The following is a 24,949-nucleotide window of genomic DNA, read 5'->3' as shown; positions in this document are numbered from 1 at the left end:
CATGGTGTCGTATGATATGGAATGTTTCCTTGGTCAGTATGGGTCAGCTGTCCTGGTTGTGTCACCTCCCAGCTTCTTACCACCCCCTTCAGCTTACTTAATGGCAATGCAGAAGCCAGGCTGTTCAACAACTAAAACATCAGTGTTACCAACATTATTTTCATCCTAAGTCCAAAACACTGTACCATACCGACTGCTCTGAAGAAAATTAATTATGTCCCAGCTGAAACCAGGACAGTGCTGCACCTTTTGTAGTATATGGATTTCACCATCTTTAGTTTGATGACATAAACCAGCAGATATGACCAATCCTAATCTTTTACTGCCTACACATTGCTGCATATATCCTTTTTGTCTGCACAAAGCCTGAAGAGAGAAGGTCAGTCAAAATCATAGAATATGATTTAGGATAGAAAATATAAAATAGAAATCATTAGCTATACAGAATTTTTTCATTTCTTCCAAGAACAACTTATTCTGTGGAAGGGTGTACTGTTAACTGTCCCCTCTCTTGTGCTTTTCCAAAGAGAAAGATGGATCAAGACAGCAGCTGCTGCAAGACTTCATTGGATGTAGGTGATGACTTGAGTGGCTTCTCTCTCCATTTTCACTTGACCCTATGTATGATTTCTGTTTTTTTTTTTTTTTTTTTTCACTACTGCTGGCTACTTTTGGTTTTCTGTTAAGTCTTCTTTGCATGTTCATACACACATTATTGAGAACAGCTCTTTGATTTACAGTTGTTCCCTGCTCTTTCCAGTCATTGTTTTGTGAGCAAGAGAATGATAACACATAGGGCTTCTCGATCCTGCTGACTGCAGGCTGTCATGCTGGGTAACTGAAGAGATCAGAGAACCAATTCTCAATATCTCCAAACGAAACTCCTTGTTGCTAGATAGCTTGGTCTTCCTTTCATGCCTTATGGTGCCTTTGGGATAGAGCTGCATATTGATGAGAAAAAGGGAACTGACAATGATTACTAGTGCAATGTTTTTACACTTCTTATAAACTCTGGTAATAACATGCAATTACGATCATCATCCTCCACGCTGAGATCCACACAGCATTCATCTGTCTTTTTTCTTTTTCAGGATACTGTGTAGACCAGTGCAGGTCTACACAGCAAAAATACACTACACTGACTGGTGTCTTGGTAGCCCACACAGTGGTGCATTGGCTGCAGATCAGCACTTGTGCTTTTGAACAGTAATACTGTAAACCCAAGTTATATTCAACATCTTTTTCTGAGGGCTCTTTGTGACTGCCGTCTGGCTCAACCTTCTTGTGGGACAAGCAGGATTGCACCTTTTCAGTGCTAATAGGGACCTCAGCTCTTTATAAAATTTTAAATTCATCAGTTACCTGCTTACCTGCCTAACACTTGTGTACCATGTGAATTTTTAGGTCTTCTTAAAAAAACACGATCAATTCCTTGTTACTTCTTTACTTCATTTCTTATAGCCAAGTACTGCATTTTTAGTTTTTTAAACCTTTTTATCCTGTAAGATAATCATTTGAAAGTTTTATATTATCTTAAGCAAATTTTTATCATGCTGAATAGTACACCAAATGCTTTGATAGGTTGACTGAGACTTGGAAAGGGGAGTTTTGCATATATCTACAGATGTATACACACATTCCAGAGTGTAGGGTTATTTTTTTATGTACAACATAATTAGTGCTAATGCAAAATGATTGACCTTGGTTAGGACAAAGCAGAAACACCTTCATCTGTTAGATGAAGCTTTCTTATATGAATCCTGCTGCATATTATGCTAATTAAATGAACTTCAGAGTGGATTGAAAAGATTTTACAGGGATTCTCTTATCCCTGTAAAAAGTTACATTTAAAGAGGAATATATATGATCAGGGCAAAAAGTAAATTAAGACTTGGGAGTGCCAGGGCTCGCTTTTAATTTCTGTACTACTGGTAGCAATTTCTGTACTATTTGTAGTAATAAAAGCAATGGTATTTAATGTTTCAAGATGATGTGTGCTAATGAATTTCAGAAGATCTTATAAGTGTAGGAAATACTGCCCCTGTTTTACATGAAGAGACTAATATATCACAAAATGTCTTGTGAGCTCCAGCACAAATAATTTGCCAGGGAAAACATAGCAGCTTATGTGAGACTAGGGAAGAAGTTTAGGTCTCTAATTCCATGCTCCAACTTTCAGAACATGAGCATTACCTATCAGAAATATGAACATATCAGATTCCAAAGAGATGCTTGAATAGGATATTGAGTAGATATGAATTTGACATACTCCTTTCTGTGTTCATGGTCCTTCTCCCTCTACCCCTTCAATATTCTTTATCAGAAATAAATAACGTGAAGTAAAAGTGAAACTCAACTTCTTTAGTCTCTTTTGAATAGCTGAATCGTAGACTCACGTAAGTTGGAAGGGACCCTGGAGATCATCTAATCTGACCTGCTGGTCAAAGGCCAACTATACCAGGTCGCTTAGAGCCACATCCATTTGAGTTTTTAACATCTTCAAGGATATAGATTTCAGAGCCTCCCTGAGCAACTGTTCCAGTGTTTGAATACTGTCATAGTGAACAATTTTTTCCTTGTATCAAGTTGGAATTCCAGATTACATGTGTTGCCTCTTGTCCTTCCACTGTGCACCTCCAAGAAAGGTCTGGTTCCATCTTCTATACACTGCTGCATTAGATGGCTATAGACAGAAACAAGATCTCTTCTGAGTATTCAGGCTCAGAAAGCTGTTAGGGCTGAACAGCTCTCTCAGCCTCTTCTGTCATGTGCTCCAACCTCCTAAAAATGATCTTGGTAGACCTCCACTGAATCTGTTCCAGTATGTCCATGCCTTTCCTGCACTGCAGCACCCAGAACTGGACAAAGCACTCCAGATGTTGTTACTCCAAGTGCCAAGTAGATCACTTCTCTTGATCTTCTGGTTGTGCTGGTATTAATGCAGGCCAGGATGTGGATTATCTTCATTGCCATGAGGAAACAAACCTGAATCCCATTCAGAAAATACTCCTTTTTTTTTTTTCTTTCTTTTTTTTTTTTTTTCCTACAAAGCTGCTTTCTAGCCAGTAAATGCTCAGCTTTTTCTGTTGTATGGAATTATTCTATCCCAGATGCAGGATTTGCATTTGCCTTCACTGAAGTTCATGATGTTCATTTCAGTCCATTTTTCCAACTTGCTAAGGCCCCTCTGAATAGCAGCCCTAAGTCCCTAGTCACCCAATTTGGTAACATCCCCAAATTTTCAGAAAGTGCACTACATCCCAATGTCCACATTGTTAGTACAAACATATTGGCCCTAATATCACTAGCTGAGGGATAATTTTCATGACACACTGCCAGTTGGACTTTGTACCACTGATTCAATCATTTGAGCCCTGATCCAGCCAATTTTCTACTTGACATATTATCCACTTATCCAGTGCATAATCATTCTGATCACTGTGGTTATAAGGATACTATGGAAAATAACACCAAAGCACTTGCGAAATTTAAGGTGAACAACATCCACAGCCATCCCCTTATGGACAGAGCAGATCATGTCATTTTAGAAGGTGATCATGATAATCGGGCACAATTAGCCCTTAGGACGTCAGTGCTGGCTGTTCTCAAATCATTTGGTCTTTCATGTTCTTGGAAATGGCTTCCAGCATGATTTTATTATGTGAGGCTGATTGGCCTGTAGTTACCCAGAGCCTCCCCATTGCCCTTCTTGATGTTTGCCTTTTCCTGTCATCAGGAACCTAACTCATGACTATCAAAGATTATAGACAGTGACCTCACTAAAACATATATTACTTTATAATCTTCAGATGTATCCCTTCTGGTCATGTAAACCTATGTAAGTTTGTTTTGGTTTGCATCATATCTCAGTTCCTAAAACTTGTTTTAGATTTTAGATGAAATTTACCCAAGCTGCCAAAGTAAATAATAAAAATTCCAAGATTTGCCTGATTTTCAGTAATGCCTTTGAAATCACATTACGTTCTTTTGATTGTAGAGGTAAAATGCAACTACAAAAAGTGGAGGCAGTTTTTGAATGGCTTTATGAAATAATCAACCATTTCCAAAAAACAGATTTGAATAGAGGCTTACATTTTGAGTGTTTATCTTTTACATATTTCATAAAAAAGATGAAATTTAGTTTTGTAGAAATGTTCCCAAACCATGATAAATGTGTTTTGAGTTTCAGGCATTTAATAGTATTCAACACCAAATAAGTCTTGTCTGATGATGTCAGCTTATTTTAAAGGAAGTGACCAGTCCCTGTGGCCACTGTAGTTTAAAAAGATGCAGAACTAGAACCTGGAGAACTCATCTTTCACTGCTAAATCCTTAGACACTGGAGTGATTAAAGGACTGAATACTGTAACTTCACCTCGTAACTTAGTAAACACTTCTGATCCAGTGCTGAAGGACTTGACAGCTCAAGCATGTACTTTTTATTAGGATATTTAGTTTAATAGGGTGCTTAGAAACAGCACATATCCCATAGTGCAATGAACTATCGCTGAATCAATAAATATTTTAATTTAGTAAAAATGTAGATATTTTTTAAATCATGTTAGTAATGATTTTGGTTACTTCTTTTTTACCAATCTGGGGAGCAGTTACATGAGAGACTGTTACAGAATTAGGATCTTACAGTGGAAAAACACAATATAAGCTGTCCCACAGTGCCTTGTATAAGTAGATGTCCTCTTCTTTAGATCTCCGTTTCTGTCTGAGTTTTCTGGTAGGAATTTGATAAGAATATAAGCAGGGCTGTAAGTGAGGATATAAGTAGGATTTTAAACTCTAGTGAAGTCTAGTTATGAATGATGAGCTTTATCATAATTCAGAAGGAACTGAAGTATCAGTTACCCAACACTACTTTGTCTTACAGTGATTTTCTGCTCCTGCATCAGAACAAAAAAAAAAAAAAAAAAAAAAAAAAAAAAAAAAATCAGAAACATACCAAAATAATCTGAAAATAAAAAGAATTAAAAAAAAAAAAAAAGGGAGCATTAAATAAGGTGAGATTACCTTTCACCGAGACAAAAACTGTGGAAAATAGCCTGTAGGATCAATATGATCATGAAGACTTGATCCAAATTTTGAACATTTCTTCTTTCCCTTCCATATAAGTATAGCATCTCCAGCATGATAGCTTGGAAATAAGTCATTTGTTTCTGCTCTTTATTTGAGACCTAAAATTTTATTTGCATTTCAAATATATACTAAAGTTTGACAGTGGTGAGAAGAATGGGTTGAAATAATTTCTAACAGAAACACCAGTGATGACATGCTTCAGTTTATGTTGTATATAGGCCTCAGCAATTATATTTGATGTAGCTTGTTAATACCTCTTTCCCACATTCTGCTATTCATATTAGCTTTCTTTTACCATTTTTTTCTCATGACCTTAAGTTTAAGGAATTTCATCAGTACATCTCCCTGATTATCCATAATGTTAGAGGTACTGTCAGATGTCCTCTCACTCACTTGGGTGTTCATTCTGTTAGAGTTTGTCATGTATTAAAGTCAGAGTCACCAGGAAAGTTGAAGGGTATTTATCCTTTTTGGTTTGTTTTACTAAATCTCTGTGAAAATAAGAAAAGCTGGCTTGATTCCCTCTATTTATACATAGAAATAACTCTTGTTCACTGAATGACCCTTATCCTATAGATCCAGTCATCTGTGCCATGGGAAAAAAAAATTGTTGTGTCTATTCATTTTCACTGGATGTCATCCAGAAAGCAGAAATATTACTGCTTATGTTCATATCTTGGTGATGAACTGCAATAAAGGACTCTTCATATGCCAAAGTTAATCTGCTAACATAAGATTTACTGCTCTTTGCAATGCCATGCCAAACATACATCTTCAACACTTTTTGCTATTTTTTGATCTTAACTCCTTACTTTTGGCAAGTCATCCTATCATTAACTCGTACCCAAGTTAAAAAAATAAAAATAAAATTAAATGACCTGAAACCTTTTCCCTTCTCTGAAACATAAAATAATTTGATATGTTGCTGTACGAGGACACACACGTTCACATACAAATGGAATGACAGCATTGTAATTTACCAAGGAATTCCATAGAGTAGAATCAGCATCTAAGATTCCCAGGATAGTATATGAAAATCAGAATTTAAGCAGTTAGGTTCGTGTTCTGCAAGTCTTACATAAATGTTCTGTACTCATACAAAATGGCCTTTTAATTTTGTTGGATTAGACAGGTAAGCAAGAACTCTGCCTGAAAATAAAGAGTTGCAGGTTCATCTCCATTTTTAGGAAGTTTTTACTAAAAAAGTCAATCCTTTTGTTAGCTGTACTTGCTAGTAGCTTAATGCAAATTCGTTCGTATACTTATTGCTTTTTCTATATGATGTTATTATGTAGCACACATGATATATCTAGTACAGCATAGGTAAATGTATATGGACAGCAAAGCTTTGTCCCATGCTGTTAATGCATGTGTGCCCATACCACTTGCTTTCAGTTTGTTCATAGGTGCCAGCAACTTATTCCAAAACTGATGTAGAGGTCTGTATCAGTTCAAAACAATAAATAAACAGATGTATTTTTTTCTTACTTTGAAGCAGTGAAGTCCTTCCAAAGGACCAGCCTAAGTTCACACTGAAGGCATTAGCAGAAGCTACTTTAAAATAAAAATCCTATAGTACCAGTTGGTTTAAAAGTAAAGCATTTTCTGTTCTGTGTAAATAATTTTTGATCAACATACTGTTCTAAGGCAATTCTCCATTAGCATATCCAATAGCATATTTTCAGATTCTGTCTACAGCGAACAGTTGTGACACAGACTGTGAATATTCAGCAATAAGAGTCTGTAAATCTGAGTAAGTAATGACAAAGCCTCTTCAGGGAAAGCCAAAATGAGGTGAGCTGAGTAGAATAATGGCAATCTTGGGAGGAGCAGGGAGGCTATTTTAATTTAATCAAAGCCAGAGCAACTGAAAAAGATACTATTAAAAGGACTTGGTCTCTGAAGTAGATACTTTTCAGATAAATGCACAGTTCAAACTGACATGCTAAATTGGCATCCTCGCATCCACTCTATTCTCTAGATCAAAGCAAAGTTAATCATTTCACTTGCCTTTTATCTATTTTATGGATGTGTGTGTATGCATGTGTATGTATGTGTAAGGTGGGCGCATGTGCACACACAAGTAACAGAAAATAACAGCATTAAGAAAGGGGTTTTTGCTTTTTTTGTAATGAAGTTGAAGATTATTTTTTTTTATGTAGTGGTACTTAATAGTCGTTGCCCGCTGTTGTAAAAGCTAAGAAGCACTGCAACTTTCTTTCGCCTGTGTTTGCCCAGCCACCCTTCTACATACTACAAGCACTGGGAAATTTCAATGACACAGCTTGGAATGGGTTCAGTGACCTCAATTATGCCCTCCCACCCACTCCAAACTCCTTTCAAATTGCAAAAAGCTTTAAGTGGACAAAACCCAGATGCCTTTTGCTTGTAGTTCAGTAAGAACAGATTGGGCATGTAGATTCTTGTCAAAGTGATATATGTAGTTCATTTTCCATTAACTCTTTCTTAACTAAGGATTTTATATTCTCGGTTTCAAGTCTAGCACTCTGCTTTGCTTTCTACTGCTTTTTAAAGTTCATTATGCCTGCAACATAGTTTTAAAATAATGAACCTTAAAAAGCCTTGGCTAGACATTGACTGATATGAAACAGACTGACTGTTTGGTTCTGCTTTTAAAGGCAATCGCTTTTTTTCTTTTTAAACTTGTTTCATATGTAATAACCCATCCTATTGTCTAAGACAGTTCAAAAGCACTAACTAAATATAATAAATAAAAACACTAGTTTTGTGGGAGAAAGAAATCATGACTTGTGGAAATGATTTACCCGTCAAAACAAGTATGTGGACCCTGATGACCTTGAGAGCTTGATTAAATTGTCTTGCTTAAACTTAGATTGCTTTCATAATGTTATAAAATTGTCCCAAAGAGTTGGTGCCTGTCCCCTCCCCCAGAACATTTCATTACACTCCCTTTCTCCCCCCTCCTCTCTGTCTCTTTCTTTTTCATTCTGCAGAAACATGTGCTGTCAATAATGGAGGCTGTGATCGCACTTGCAAGGATACCGCGACAGGGGTACGATGCAGTTGCCCAGTTGGATTTACGCTGCAGCCTGATGGGAAAACGTGCAAAGGTCAGCTTCTGTTTGCTTTGCAATGCATCATTTGCCTTCAACAGTTCCAGTACAAGATGTAAATATTCGGATATTTAATCAATACTTTTAAGTTAAGGCTATTACTCTCAAAGTGATTGCAATTGAGTTCATTAGCTTTCAGCATCTCCAATTTTGTTGTATTTACTTATTTCAATCATTTTTCTCTCTATTTATTAGAGTGTTTTATTACTGCAAAGAAATGAGATTGCACTGTTTTCAGCTGACCAGAGATTTAGAGGAACAACTCTGAGCTTCAAAAACATACAGTTTCAAAGGATAGTCTGATACCCTTGTAAAAAAATCAGTCATGTAATGCTGTCTGAATTTGTCTATTCAAAATTTAGTTTAAAAATTCAGCCCATACTTTGTCACCTGCAGATAATTGTTTATCACCAAATGAGGCTGAGCAAAAGCTCCACAACACAACCAAATAATTGTCCATTTCTGCTCCTTCAAAACATTAAAAGGAGTTAGTTATAAAGGAAAACCAAAGCAACATTTATTAGATCTAAACCTTGCAGCTAATGCTCAGCTTTTACTGTTTCAAAGACATCATAAGAACCTTGGCATTTTATCCTTCATGCTGAGGATACAGGGAGGGAGAACAGCAAAGAGCATCTGATACCACTGTCAGCATCTGTTCTCAGTTAAGGAGACAGGGACAGTTCTCAAATACCCCTGCAGAATGACACTTGATGGTACTGTGCACGTAAGTAGTTTTGCATACATGCTTGCAGGACTGGATCCTCCATCAACTATTTTCCCTTGTCTAGAAGGACATTGCATATATTGTCATCACAGAGAATACTTTTTGCCACTCAGTGACTTAGCATAAACTGACCTAACTTGCTAAGAAACTACTGGGACTTTTTTTCTTCAAAGTAACCAGAAATGTCAGAATATCTCCAGTTCAGGCCTTGATGTTACTTAAAATAGTAAAACCCACAAAAAATAAACAGAAAATGTGTGGTTTTCTCTTGCTCCAGGCTGAAAACTCCCAGTGCTTGGGCATGATTCTATTAGTATTTATAGAAATAACAGTCCATTTGCTTGTTTATTTGAAAATAAAACATTTAAACTGCCATTGCACACAATTTTAATATTTTAAAATATATTTAATTATATATTAATATTAATTATTTATAAATTTTATTTTTTATATTTATATATATTTTATATATATATATATATTTAATAGTTAAGAGTGAGCACACATTAAAACACATTAAAATTGTTTTAGTTCAAGCCACATAAAAATAAATCTTCATTTTTACAGGCAGACTAACTAAGCCATATCTGAGCAGTAGCAGCGATTCCACCGAGTGCCTAAAAAGGAGGCATTTTAATGCTGTAACATACACCTAGGATGATCATAATGTTTATTATTGAAACTACATCATGAAAAAAAAAAAAAAGATGAATTCTAAATTTAGAAGTCTGACTATAGAGCTAACACAAAACAATATTTATATAATAATCAAATCTATAATTAGTGCTACAGACAAAATGAAATGTTCAGCTGATCCTCAAACCAAATACCATAGCTTTAAGCTATTTCACGTTTGTCTTCGTTCTCCCTATTTATAAGAAAATATGAGAAACAGAATCTGTATTTTTATGATGTTGCAGATACATTTTTACTTAAAATAAATAGCAAATTGAAATTCCCTCATATGGTTGAACAAACCAACGAGGTCATTTCTTTTTAACATTTATTGACATTTTGGGAAATGCTTGTCATCATAAAATAGTAAAATGTATGTTTTTCATTTAATTTAACTGAAATTAATAATATTTTTGTAATGTATTACACTGTGAGATTTCTGTGCTAGATTCTACTTCCCTGAAGCCCAAGTAACTTCCCATTTAAATCTGTGAAGAATCATGCTCTTAAAATGACCAATGAAGCTGCTTCTGTAGATTATGCAGACAACCGTTAGTCAGGACTGCTCCACAAGATTTACATCTTCTGAGTGCAATAGTGAGCATTCTGGCAGAGTAAAATTGACGCCTTCTCTGCTTCTCCGGCTTATAGGAAGAGCCCAGAAAAGGCTGGAGTGGGAAAGTTCAGTGTTCACACATTTTTTCATGTGAATTTTGTAGGAAACAAAAGAGTGATCTTCTCAAGTTTTTGATTTTGATATTTTTTTCTTTTTGTTCCGCTTGATTTGACTGCACTACTCTTTCTTGTATATACAGTTCATAGTTCCATCTCTCTGTAACAACCATATCTGTGTGGTAAGAGTAATGGACTACCTATTGAGTGCCCATTAAAGCATCTTCAGGTATCATAGAGTTATCACATCCTGTCTTTCATGCACAGAGTTTCAAAGCCTATCAAGTGTGGCAGCATCTCCAAGGGAGGTGTTTCATAGAAAGAAAGGTCATATTTTTAAATATGGGAGAAAGATTATCTATTAAAGGAAAACAAGAGAGGCAAGACATGTAAGAAAAGGTGAGAGAAATTGGAGGGATAATTAATGTATTCAGCAAAAAATGCAATTGGGGGTTGATCAAAATGATTAACATGTTTAGGTTGAATTTAGCAAATAATGTCTACCACAAATAATGTTTTTATTGGGAAGTCTATGATTTTTTAGTCCATTTTGGCATCTCCCTTCCTATGGCATTTAACGTAGTACAGCTACTATTTGAAATTATGTATTTGCTGAGATTGAAGAGGCTTAAATAAGACTCAGAGAAACATCTGAACTGTTGAGTACTCCAAGGGCATTATGCAATTTACTAATCTGTAGTTTTAACTCACTAGTAGGTGATTGCCTCAATAGGCAATTGTGTTTTTACGATACTGGTATTTTATGGAAATCTGTTGCCTGTTTTTTTTTGTTTTTTTTTTTTTGAATCAGAGATTCAGATATATTAAAGAACATTTTTGTTTTTACATTCATGAAATAAATATGCGTATTTTGAAAATAACAAAAATTCTTAGTTGACTCATGTAATGGGAAAAAGAGTTTGCTGTTCAAAATGTACACAGTTTTTGTTTGTTTGTTTCTGTTTAGTAGTTTGGAAGTTCATTAACAGTTTAGTGTAGAAAAAATACAAGTTTTCATGAAAAAAAAAAAAAAATCCCAGGAAAGAGTTAGTAATTCTTTAAACATAACTAATTGTTCCACACTTTCTTTGCTTATACCATAATTCAAATTCTATAGTTTTTTCATAAAAGCTGGGATTCAAACCACAGAGTACAAAATTGAGTTGGGACTGAAGCGCTGGTATTTCTCCTGGCTCTTTCCCAATATAGCAGAGAATGGAGGCTGCGGGAAAGCAAGTTCCAAGTATTGCAAGGGACCTATCTTCAGTGGCTTTGTGCATCAACCCTTTGTGCATCACAGGCCCAGTGGGAAATGGGAGTTTAGTGGACATCAGAGAATCAGGCTCCCTTAGTTAATGCAGAGTGCAGTCTGGTCTATATCAAATGTCAATAAAATAGATGAAAGATCATTGTGAATAAAGTCTTACCATGGTGTATGTACAGGTAGCAGCATAGCCAATAGGAGTACTGCTGTAGAGGAAGATTATTTTGGTTTCTGGGAGCTGAACAGGGGAGCTTGCAAAATCTTTTTTTATCTCTGATTCTTTCTCCCTTACACATTGCTACTTATGTGATCTCATGTTGAAATATGAGCAAAAGTGCTGTCTGTGATATAGGTAGAGGAACCTTCAGTTACATGAATGGTGACTGGGACACAGATTCATTAACATTTTACTATTCTTTATTTAGTTTCAAACCCAAGCATTTTCTCAGCTGGGTTGGTGCAGAATAGAAAATGATCCTTTTTTCCCTTCAGCTTTCTAATCAGGTGTTAGCCTTGTCTGTTAGTAAGCCAAACCATGCAGACCATTGACAACTAAGGAAAGAGGCATGTCCCAGACAGAAAGAATTCCATATCCACCTTCTTATTAATGTTATTTAATTTCTCCTGCCATCATAATTTGGTGATCCCAGCTTGATACTGAGTTGATTTTATGCCGTTGATTATTGTGCTATGCATGCCAAAACAGTGTGTAGTTCGTTTCCCTAGATGCCTACCAAGTCATGCCACAGAAGTCAGCTAACACAGACAGAAAGGGAGACACAAGATTAAAAGACATAGTGGCCCAAGATGCTTATTGCTCATTGCTTCCTATCCATTTTTTAATTTTGCCTGTCTTGTGTGTATCGGAGTTCTCCAGTTCCTTGCTCCCTCGCTTGTTGGTACCTGTGCACCTTTCCTGCTGAGTACCCATTTCATGTATTCAGCCATAATTTGCTCTCAGTGAGAAGACTCATCACTTCAACATTTTAATTATATTAAATAGAATCTATGTAGCTGATAAAGTGGGAGATTCATTTGAGAAAAACTTGTGGGGTTCAAGAGGACTGAAGTCAGACTAGTTTATTTTCTGAACTGTTTAAATCCAGCTGCCAAACTGTATTGAACAACAACAAAAAAAGGGGGGGTCAGGGAGTTGTTTTGTGGGCTCTAAGAAGCAATTAGGGCAAGGGAAAGGACCACAGGCTTCTGGCAAGGTGTAAAATGTAGAAGTGTGGCATCAGCCATCTCTGCCTCAGGGATATGACAAAGAAACTGTGCCCCCTGAGGCACTCCTGTGCCCCAGAGTAATGCAGCTTCTGAGCACTGTACACAAAGATACAGTCTGACTGTGCAGGGTGCAGTACTCTCCAAATTCCTAGACTCAAATGGCAGAGTGAATATAATTCTAAAGCAGGAGAATAAAAGCATAACTGTATTTCTAGATGTCTGGAACAAAAGCCACATCTTAAATATGGCTTTTCTGTAAAGTATCTAACTTTGCAGTGGCCCATAGATTTTTTTGCAATAGTAGCAAGATGTGCATTATTTTGATTAGCTAACTTGCTATTTTGCTTCACTTTCACAGTCAGGCTTGACAGTGGGGTTTTGGGGAGGTAGGTCATCAGCTGGGCCAAAATGTGCTTGATTTTAGTAGCACTGTGATGTTACATCAATAACTTTGCTAAATACAACAGTATTAATTTGTGCACACAAACAGAACTTTGCCAAGCCCAGGTGATCTTACAGATGTGTATTTAGAAGACAGAAGGGTCCATGCACATCTACATCTAAGGATGGGGCATTTTATTTACTGTTCTGCACTAAGTAAGCCCTTCTTAGCCCTCTGGCGTATTGTTTAACTAGAGCAGTGTTATGCTGGGGTTATGTGACTGGATGCTGTTTAGGCAAACATTTCTTCTTCCTGCTGTCTCATTGTCATGGTTACCCAGCAATGTGGTGTGCTCTCTACTTCTTTGAAACAGGCCCCCATCCTTTTGCATTCAGATGCAGCAGAGAAATGTGTCACTTACATGCTTAAATACTTAACTCTCCTGCAGTGGGAGCATCAGAAATGCCTTATCATTGACTGATTTATCCACTAACTCAACTCTGTAACCTTCCTTATCATTAAGCAATCTATAAGTGAAAACCAGGAGCATAATGACTACTGAACTATTTCAGTCAAACAACCTAATCAAAGTTTACTGAAATAGAAGATAAATTTTATATTGGCTTTATTAGATTGACATAGCAATTTCACATTTTTATCATTCTTAATTGCAGCCTATTATGTCAGGAGAATGCATTTTAAATTATTTTTTGATTAAAAAAAAAAAAAGAAGAAAACCCAGAAGTTGATTAAATTTTGAAAATGAAATTGTTTCTGTCAGGAAAGGTTTTGTTATGGAATGAATTTCAATGAACTACATGTAGTCTATTTCAAGATTACATTGTGTTTTGTTAAATATGAACTGAAAGGTTTCATTAAATTAAATGTGTAAAATTAATGCTTGCATCAGTTTGGTACAAGAATCTGACTCAGATGTTGAAGGCTTTCCCCTCTTTTCACTCAGAACACACTAACACAAAGTGAAAAGCTCACAATGAACAGTTTAGCTGGCTAATTTGGCTTCATTTCCTGGCTATAAAATATCTGCGAACAGTTATGATTTCCTCCATCATTCCATTAGTCAAAATTACTTAAAATTTGTGGTTTGTTTTTTTTTTTTCTCTAAATTGGATTAAATTGACAAAATTGCATCTTGTCAATCCCAATCAATTTATATGAAACTCAAAATTGTTTCCTCATTTTTTTAAAAGGAACACCAGAAAGAGTTGTAAGTTACTTGTATTGTTTACCGTTAGTGAAATGCAGTTGTTAGTTGGTTACATCAACTATTGGCTCACTTGAGTTATGATTCTATCTTTATTTGACTGTGATTGATTTGATAATCAGAGTAGTATATTTTTTCACAGATTGCTTAAATGGGGAACTTTCTGCAGTAGGAGTAATTATCTATGATGAACTAACATTTTGTTTTGTATATATGCCTGACTCAGCATTCTTTTTGCATGCCAGTAAAAGTTTGACAGTAAAATATATCTCTGTGCAAGATAACCCATGTGAAATACATGCATCAATCAAATTTACAGCAAGCCAGATGTAACTAAAGTGGCATGTACAACCATACTTTTCACATCATGTAGGTGACTCAGTGCCCTTAGAATCAAGTCCATAGGTTTGGAGCAGGTCTTCTGAACTAAAATTTGTCTCACCTAAGAGACATCTGCAAGATAGGCACAAATAAATACATATGATTTTTTTTGATTTGTTTGGGCATTGTTCTAGTTTTCTTTCTTAATACAAAAATACAAAAAGCTTTCCTTGGGTTTGATTCCCACAGAAAATTCATAGACTTCTGTTTAAATGAGACCATCCTTTTAATAAAGCTATACATAACTTTTTCATAAATGCATAAGCAGCATTAGAGAAGACAGCACTAAAACAGCATGCTGAAAACTACCCCTGAGTTTTCTGCTGGGTTGTATAACTTCAATTTAAAGGTGCACAGCCACATAATTTAGTTACTTACCTTCTGAATAGCTTCAAGCAATGTAAATTCACAAAGGACCTAAACTTTCACCTGCAAAATTCTATAGTGCCTGAATTTCTGCCAGTGTCTGAGGTGCATACTAAGTCAAATTCCAGTTACCCTAAGCTCAAATCTGAATTACAATGGAAAATTGATCTTCCTTTCTTGGTTTACTTGCTCTGGCAGGCATTCCCATGCTTAGTAAGTCAGAAAGCTTGTGAAAGGTTGTTTTCTGCTCATCTATGACTGGAACAGTTACTTGGAGGGAGATAGCATGGCAATCTGCCTTTCACTGCAGGAAATGTAGGATTTGAACAACAGTCTCATATGCATTTGCAAGCACACTAGCTGCAGGTTTGATAAGTATGAAGGAACTTCCACTTCCTCTTCAGAGGGAAGAAGGGAAAAAAAATATATATATATATTGATAATAGTAAACCAAGAAGATGACTCATACCCATTAATGTCTACAAGGAACCATTGTCACTTCAATTCAGCATGAAGTGGGTAGGAATCTGTGCGTAACCTTTCTCTCTGCTGTCTCTGTAATATTTCCTACTGATTTTGCCTTTAGTAGTCACGTTATAGCTACATGAACATATTGAGCCAAGGTGGTTAAACACCTAATCCCAGATTAAGAATTACATTGGATTCACTAAAATACTATGCTGCATAGCTGTTCTTGTCCTCCCTGTTACATACATTCAAGTATGTTAGCATTTTAAATTAAAATGATTTTGAATGGTCTCCCGAAGAGTTGAAACTTCTAGAGGTTACCTATAGAAGCAAAACTGTTCATAGCTGCCTGGACTACTACTACTTGAGATTGGCATACATACTTTCTGTGCGTCCCCCATTAGCACTGTTCTTTAGTGTGATATCGGTCCGCAGATAGTCCGCACAACGAAAAGACTACTGGTGTTAGTGTCAATAGATGGATTAGCACCCAGAGCAGGTCCTGAGACATAAAAAAACAGCTTTTTTCCAGCTCACCTTTCTCTAGCAGCATGATGGTGAATCAGGTTTTTTCACACATCTGTTTAGCTTCTTCCCCATTGGACACATACTGCTTTTGCAAAACATAAGTATTTGAGCCATTAGCCATGATGGGCTATTAGCATTTTCCAGTGATCCCTCTTGAAAAAAAGGAAAAAGCATATATACAAATGGCATGAAAGAATAAACTGAAATGAAGTAAGCTGCTGGCAGTCATCATCTCCATTGCAGTCAGAGTGGTGTGGCACCAGCAAATATCTGCATAAATGTCAACCACAAGATTACAGCAGCAGTGAGTTTTTTAAACAGGATCTCTGGCAAAGCCAGAAAGGGCAGAGAGCTGTTTGTTTTATTACCTTTTCTTCTGATTCATTTCCCTTGATAATAGCAGAACCTGAAATGGCCTATACTTCAGCGGTGCTTCTTTAAGATAACTTACATAGTTAATAGAGCAGTTGTACTCATGATTTTAGTATTAGTTTATACCATTGCTACTTGATGCCAGCCTAATTTGGTGTATAGCACATTAAATTTTGCTAACGTTCTGCTGATATGTTGCCTTATGTTCATAGTTTGGTTTGGAAGTAGTGTATAGAAAATGGTCCTTTTGCCTTACTCAGTCAAGGTACAGTGATGACTAGTGAGAGCAGGTTCTCATTTAAGCTAATAAATAGCTTTTCTTGCTGCACATACATAAAGCTATCTGGGTTGGATTGCTGTATTCCAGAGCAATCATATGCATGTTCCTCAAAGCCTGTGAATAGTTAACTAAGGGAAAGACAAAATTTTGCAAATGGAAACAGATTGAGATACAGTGAGTGTTTGGACCCTCTGAAGAGGCTGACCTGAGCAAATGAAGCCATGGTTTCTTGGAGTGGCTAGTGAAAAAAAAGGTTTTTAGGTGATCAGCTAGATAAAATTCAGTTGTTTTAGGGGAAGATTCTCAGACATTATAGCAAGCTGGATCTTTGTGGGATTTCAAGTCGAGAACCTCAAAAAAAAAAAAAAAAAGTAATCAAAAATTACTAGTTCATTTTTAAAACAGAGGTTGTTATTCTCAGGTCTTTGTATAGATTACACCTTCTGCCATTCTTCCTTTGATCCCCAAGGCCCATTTTGTTCCTGACATGGATACCAAGCTAGAACCTCTGTCCTTTCTTCTGTGCATCAGCTCTCAGTGAGCACTGACTTTGATTTTACACCTCATGCCTTTTACTTCTCTCAGAAATCACGCAATTTCCCATTTTTTTAGAATATGGTCAGAATTTGTGACCCTGAGGTAAAAGAAGTGTATCAGCTTTGGTCATTCCTAATGGGATTAGAAGTCTTACATTTTATATATATATATATATATAAGTCTTACATTATATATATATATATATATATATATATATATATATATATATATAAAAAAAAAATATGTAGTCTTACATTATATATATATATTATATATATAATTATATATATAATATAATATAATATAATATAATATAATATAATATAATAATTATATATATATATATAATGTAAGACTACATATATTATATATATATATAGCTAAGGTACCTCCTTAAAAATTTGTGCATTGGGAGATAACATGGAACAGCTGGCATGCTCTGAACTCTGTTCCTATTGCAATAACATGCTCATAAGTGCATGCAAATAGCCTAATCCCAGCCTATAGGATATCCACCTTACTTGCCTTGAAAATCCATCTGAATTGGGTTAGCTATTCCACTTCCCTTCAGAGTCTGACCAGTGAGTCTTGAGAAAGAGACTGTTCTTAATCTCAACAATAGAAGCAAAATATAAGGAAAGAGTAGATGTTATTACAGTGGTGCAAACAGGCCCATGTTCTCCCTTCACACGTGGTAGTTGATGCAGCATAAAATTCTAGTCCCTCTTTGGTTTCCTTCTACCTGCTGTGTCACTCTCTAAGAAGAACTTCCTACTCCACAGAAATCAAACATCCTGGATTTTTATCAACACCAGGCCCTATCCTGTTTGTAAAAGCCAGTCTGCAAGCTGAGTATGTGTTGTCTATTAACAGCCCTTAAGTTTTTACTTCAGTAACTTCAGTGGTTTATTTTGAGTCCTTCTTTCTCCGTGATAGCTTTCTCCCTGCTTCTCAACAACTTAAACCTAGAGTAAACTTCTGAATAGTCAAATCATGATCTAGTTTTCATAATTCATTATATAGCAACACTACTTCCATCAGAGCCCTTACATGATTCTGCTTTCAAGCTATAGCAACTTACCCTCCCAGTGTTTGTAAGGAGAAATAAGTTCATGTTCAAATATAAATGCCATTTAAGTTTGCTTCTCCATACATGTAAGTAAAAAGCTATCAGAAAACAGAAGAGGTCAGATATGATCACACTCCACTACAACCATGAATCAAAACAGAAAAATAACTTTGGCCTCTCCATGCTGAACACAATGGAATGAGAAAGAGCTGAAGTTGAATTTATAACAATGAATTTATTTACTGTTGAAGCAAACCCAAGGTCTCACCAACTTTGTAGTTTGCAGGAGTTGAAAGGGTTTGAAATCAAATACAAATCTTGTGGTTAAGGCCCATCTTTTATTCTAAAAACAAGAAAAAAAAATCAAATGCAAAAACCTCTTATGTATTTGCATACATAAACTGTATGATGCAGAGGGGTGAATGGTCAGAGGAACATACTTGCCTTGTGTGAGAAGTCAGCACCTAAATAAATTCATGAACATGAGAATGACATGAAGAAAGATAGTAATGGAAATGAAGGTTCTCCAGTAACTAGACTTGTGCTTTTATGAGGAACAAAAATAGTCATCTTCTGTATAGCTCTATGTTGCACAAATTAAATGTGCAATTAAACGTACAATTAAAACTGGCTGAATTTTCTATAGAATGTCTTCTGGCAAACAAGTTCTGACAATTTTACAATGCTTCTGCATAGTTAAAGGACAAGGTCACGTGTCATTTTCAGGAAGCAAGCAGATAGCTTCTTGGTAAAGGCAGCATGGACTGTGTGAATCTCAAACTGTTTTTTTGATATATAGAAATGGACAGATTTTCTGGATAGATGTTGCAGCAACAGCAAAGGATCTACCTGCCTTTCCCCTTTCCTAATCCACTGCTTCTGACAAAACCCTTATTAAGAAAATAGAGGTGTTTGTGCCGAAGAGGCAACCAAAGGCAGCTAATTGGTGATTTAGGAGTGTGAAAAAATGGATGCAGCTACTTAACTGAAGAAAAGAGTAAAGAAAAAGCAACATTAAACTAGAGGAAAATTAAGATTTTTGTCATGAAAACAGCAGTCATGTTGAGTGTTTGAATACTGGTGAGAATTTCTGAGAATGCATGCTTTGTGACATCTTTGGGAAAGGAGAGAAGACCATGTCAGAGTGCAATCCAGTAAATGTTTCTACACAGGATTCCTTGAAATATGAACCAACTGTATACATGGGCTATACTGCAGAGATAACGGGTGGACTTGTAGTTGGTGAAGGAAGAAGAAGCAAAGGAAATTTTCAATATTTGTTACATAGAGGAGACAAAAGGAAGATTATAGACAAAATGGAATACTAAACAAGAGAGGCAGTTTTGAAATTATTTTTGTTGTTTTGGTAGGACTTGAAAAAGCTGCAAGATAATCTGTGAGAAAACTCATAAAGCTCAGAATTCAGAGAGGGAAAACTGGTGGAAGAACAGTGGTCAAGTTCAGTTTATCAGAGAAGCTGCTTGTTTTAGAAAAGATAGCCATGACGAGAAAATCAGACTAGAGCACAATCTCACAAGGTAGCTACAAAAACATTTTCAAGATATCTACCGAAATGTGGATTAAAGAAGCAAACATGAAAGCCTGACTGCAATAGCCTTATTGCTGAGGCCGCACTCATTTTATGTGATTATACCAATGTTAACCAGTCTCAAGACAAAGAACAAATAGGATCAACCTAATGTGAGGAAAATGGTAACAACATCTGGCAGGCAGCTGCAGCTTCTCAGTGAAGAGCTCTATGTCATGCCCAAAGAAGGGGCTGTAGTCATCTGGCCCAGCACTGCTGCTGTGGAAACAACTGTTTCAAGACTGAAAAGACTGAGAGGTGACTGGATTCTGCTTTTTTCCCCACTTTTTTAAAGAAAACAAAGATTTGACTGTCATTGCATTGTCATTGTAAAGGCTAATCTGGCATGTGATTGGATGATAGACCATCTGACCAAGAGACAGAGGGAGGCACAGAGAAAGGAGAAAGGTGGGCAGAGGTGGTGATGAGACCATAATGTGGTAGAGAAGAAGACGTTGGAGAGAGAAAGAGATGCTTGTCACTAAGAGGAAATGTGCAGCATTTTGCACGGAGAAAGCATAGAAAATATTTGGAGATAGATGGCTGCAAGTGATAAGAAGCCTAGAGAAGGAAGGAATCAGAAAAGTGAGGACTGGACATTGACTGATGGGTATATATTTTGAGAGAGCAGCAGAACAATTAATTTTAGATTAATTTTAGACATAATCTGATCCAGATTTTCTAAGAGGGAAGTGACATTCCAGGTCACAGTGAGGAAAAATGAAGTGATAAACCCATGGGATTTAAAAAATGAGGGGAAATTAAAATTTTAAATACCAACACAGGTAAAAGAAGAAAACAGGATGGCAGGCAATTAAAAAAAAAAAAAAAGAATTGGTGGAGAACAGAATCTAAGAAATAGAACCATGAGTAACATCTGCCTTCTGACTGTTGCTGTAACTTTATCTAATCCAGACTTTGTGAAACTTCCACTGCTCCTTCACTTTCTGGGGGGTTGCCTTTTTTTAGGTTTAAGACATTCAATTCATTTGTCTGGTGTAGACTCGTTCATGACAGACAAATTTAATATAACAGATTATCTTCCATTAAAAAATTGCAGACAGGTCAGCTGCCATGTAACTCATTCAGTTTCATTCCTTCACAAGGTTTCCATCTATCCTCACAAAATAAATTCATGTGTACTAACTTAGGGGTTTTTCATGAGTAGGCAATATCCCTGTTCCCTGGAAACTTGCAGTTGTTATTTGTCTTTGTGAACCTCCCCTTTGAAAATGCCAAATCATTCAAATTAATGCTTGGGAGGGTCATATTTTGCATTTCAGTTGTTGAAAAGACCTTAAATTTATTCAATAATATAAAAGTCCCTGAGGAAGAGCAACCACAGTTTATTATGTAAAAATGTACTGTGCTTTCTGTAATTTGGGAGTTGACTGCTCACATAATCATAGCTACCAACATTCAAAACTTACAGTACTTTTTTTCATTCTTTTTTTTTTTTTTTTTCATCATAAATTACAGCTTGTTTTTTATATGGCCAGATCCTGCTCTCAGTAAAGTATTTGTCTTCCGTGGTACAGAACCGATCCTTGGTTGGGTGAAGAAATGTCTTCCAAAAGTTTTGGAGGGTTAATGTTTGGTCACCAGCCAATTTTCTTTGATTCATTATCAGCAATAAGGGATTTGAGTTATCATGGGTTAATAGTATTCAGCTGTCTTTTTCAGCAACAGTACCTTTATCATAGTAAAGCCAACACAATTTCAATGGGATTTTAGGGAGCTCCGCATCAGTATCTTCAACTGTCCTTATCCAATACCAATTTATTTTTTTAATTGTATTTAATTAAATCAAACATAAGTACAGCAATTTTTAGGTGTCAGTTGAGATTCTTGAAAATAAACATGCATCTTCCTGAGCAAGCAACAATTCCAAGGAGAAAAATGAAAATAACTAACAGTTAAGGTAAATTGAGTTAATATGCTAAGTCCAGAGATTCTTTTATCTTTGTCCAGTAGTGCCCAGCTTTCTCACCAGCCCCTGTGCTCTTCATTGAGATTGCATGGAGAAATTAAATACTGTTAGAGCAAGGCACTGTTTTTTAGTGAGACAGAGTACAGAGAAGTTGCCCAAGTGTGTTAGCTCAGACAGTTTTGTATTTTCTACTTCTTTTTTTTTTTTTTTAAATATACTTTAGGAGACACTGAATTAACTCCTTTACTGTAGTCATTGATTGTAACCTTCAGCAACTTGTATAGTTCTTTTCTGTCTCAGCTCTTCCTGCATATAGAAGATAAGAATTAAATATAGAATTATTATGGTATAGTGGCTATATGAATAATAAAAGTAGAAAAGTAGTCAGCCCTATATATTTGCACAATTCTGTACCACTGTTTTAAACGCAGCCTCCAATTCTACATATAAACTGTCGTTATTGCCATCTGAGTTTCACAGAGTCTAATGTACTTAACTTTCCAGATGCTTTGTAACAGAGAGACATTATTTGTTGTCCCCAGGTACAGTCAGGAATCCTAATTGTATACGTATCCCTCTCCAGTGTATTATAGAAAACACTTTGATTAATAAAATCTTACAGAAGGAGGAACGCTAACTATATTTTCTGTGATCTCTATTGCTTTTGTGTGTTGTTTTTTTTTTTTTTTTCTTTTTTTTTTTCTTTTTTTGGTAGTTTTTGCATTTACCTCCACCTAGATTTTATTAACTGGAGTTCCCTTATCTCTTTATTTCTCCGGTCCCTTTCACATTCTGGCATCACAGTCTTAAGACAGCTTGCACTGTTTGGGTTGGTAGCATTGCACTAACATGTTTTTAAGTTTAAAAAAGAATTCAGCGTTCAGCAAAATTTTAGATGGAAATCCTTTCTTTTCATACTAGATTTAGTAAATCCCTTCCCTTTCACAAATGAAAAATCAGGGTCTAAACTGTTCTGACAGCATTTCTAAGTTTTTTGCTCTCAAGGCTTTTTGTATTTTATAAATCTAATTAACTGTAATAAGAAAATAATAGGATATAATGTTTGTTTTACAAGGTGATTGATCTCTTGGCAGCCTAGCAGACTCTTTTATTGATTGGTTGGTGGATAATGCCAGAGTGGATATGTCCTGGAGGAGAATAGCTGACACCTAAATCCATATGTGACAGATTACCATCTGTGTTGGAAGACAAGTTTCTTCATGAAATCGCAAAGATAACAGGTGAAAATAGAAAAAGTGACATGAGAGAAATGTGTTGAAACCTGCCCCAACCCTTCCATGCTCTATAAGCATTTACACAAAGTTCTCTATTTTGTGGGCAGTCTGTTTTCAGGATGAGGGAGATCAAATTTTAATTACACTCATTCCTGTTTGCCCGGTCTAGTTTTAGTTCTGTTAATTAGGAAAATTCCTTGCCTCACAACCTAGCCATAAAGCTAATTATACAGATAACCTTCATTTGCTACCTAGTGGAACTTCAGTTCAGTAATGATTATCATACATTACAGTTAATTAGCACTGCGGTAGGGAAAATGAGGATATCACTGAAGTGCAGAACTCAAATTAGAAGTGCTGTAATATATGCTTTATTTCATTTTATAGCTAAATGATGCAGGAAAGTCACACACTACCCTACCTGCCTCAGTTTCACATTTGTTAAGGGAGAAATAATTAAATTTATCTCTGCTGCAGAAGCGTTATGTAGCTTTAATGTAATAAAGCTGTTAAGATTCTGTGCTTTGAAAGCCTCAAATAGAAAATACTGCATAAATAGAATTATTCCTCCCTGAAACATGCAAAGCATGTTAGAGGCAATGAGCTATGTTTGGAGAGCACAGTCACAGGTAGAGTGGTGGAGCAGCACATGTACTTCTTAAAGTGGAGTACACCTGTACAGTTCTGCACATATTCACAAAATCTTCCAGAACAAATCACTCAAAAGCCTAGCCCACAAAGGAAATACAACTGTAATTTAACTACTTTTTTTTTTTTTACTGTAAACTACTTTGATTCAAAATGCTTTCTTCCGTTAAATTAATCCATTTTAAAGCATTGGTCCTGAAAATATCGTGATAATTACCAATACCCTGTTACACAAATGGAGTAAAGTAGAGAGGTGTTACAACTTGCCAAAACTGCTAGATAAACCCATTGTAAAACTAGAACTAGGACTTCTAACTCTCTGCAATCTACCAGACAGCATTTAGATTTAGGCTTTCTTCCAGTAGCACTGAATCCAGTATGTCTGAGGATATGGAATGTCTTTAATAAAATATCCCTGGCATACATACAATAGGAAATGTTACTTAGTACATTGCAAGTGTAGCCTAATAGGTTATGTTTATGTTAATTCCAAATTTCTTAATATATTTCATGTTACATTGAGAGGGGAAAAAAAAAGAGAGGAAAATATTTAAATAATTGCAATCTGAGCATTGGTGGTAATGTAGAGCAGCATGTGCTTTGTGCAAGCTTACACTGTTTGACACGCTGTCTAAACAAGATCACAGAATCACAGTATTGTCTAGGTTGGAAGAGACCTCAAGATCATCGAGTCCAACCTCTGACCTAACACTAACAAGTCCTCCACTAAACCGTATCACTAAGTTCAACATCTAAACGTCTTTTAAAGACCTCCAGGGATAGTGACTCCACCACTTCCCTGGGCAGCCCATTCCAATGCCTAATAACCCTCTCAGTAAAGCAGTTCTTCCTAATATCCAACCTAAAACACCCCTGGTGCAAATTTAGCCCGTTCCCCCTCGTCCTGTCACCAGGCACATTGGAGAACAGACCAACCTCCACCTCGCTACAGCCTCCTTTAATGTTGCGCCTCCTTTAATAAAGAGCGATAAGGTCTTCTCTGAGCCTCCTTTTCTCCAGGCTGAACAAGCCCAGCTCCCTGAGCCGCTCCTCGTAGGACTTGTTCTCCAGACCCCTCACCAGCTTCGTCGCCCTTCTCTGGACTCGCTCGAGCACCTCCATGTCCTACTTGTAGCGAGGGGCCCAAAACTGAACACAGTACTCGAGGTGCGGCCTCACCAGAGCTGAGTAC

General features: G+C 36.3%; 1 protein-coding gene across 10 annotated transcripts in view; it reads left to right on the top strand.

Moving 5' to 3' along the window:
* The window catches only part of SCUBE1 (signal peptide, CUB domain and EGF like domain containing 1), a 281,424-nt gene that overhangs the window by 195,886 nt on the left and 60,589 nt on the right, over positions 1 to 24,949 (top strand). For all 10 annotated transcript variants that reach the window (XM_082751775.1, XM_082751767.1, XM_082751773.1 and 7 more), the window contains one exon: positions 8,064 to 8,180. In XM_082751775.1, the coding sequence (XP_082607901.1) occupies positions 8,064 to 8,180 (117 nt within the window). The remainder of the gene's footprint in view (positions 1 to 8,063; positions 8,181 to 24,949) is intronic.

Source organism: Aythya marila (assembly GCF_965140915.1).
Source record: "Aythya marila genome assembly, chromosome: 1".
Lineage (NCBI taxonomy): Eukaryota > Metazoa > Chordata > Aves > Anseriformes > Anatidae > Aythya > Aythya marila.
This window is presented reverse-complemented; position numbering and strand designations above follow the sequence as displayed.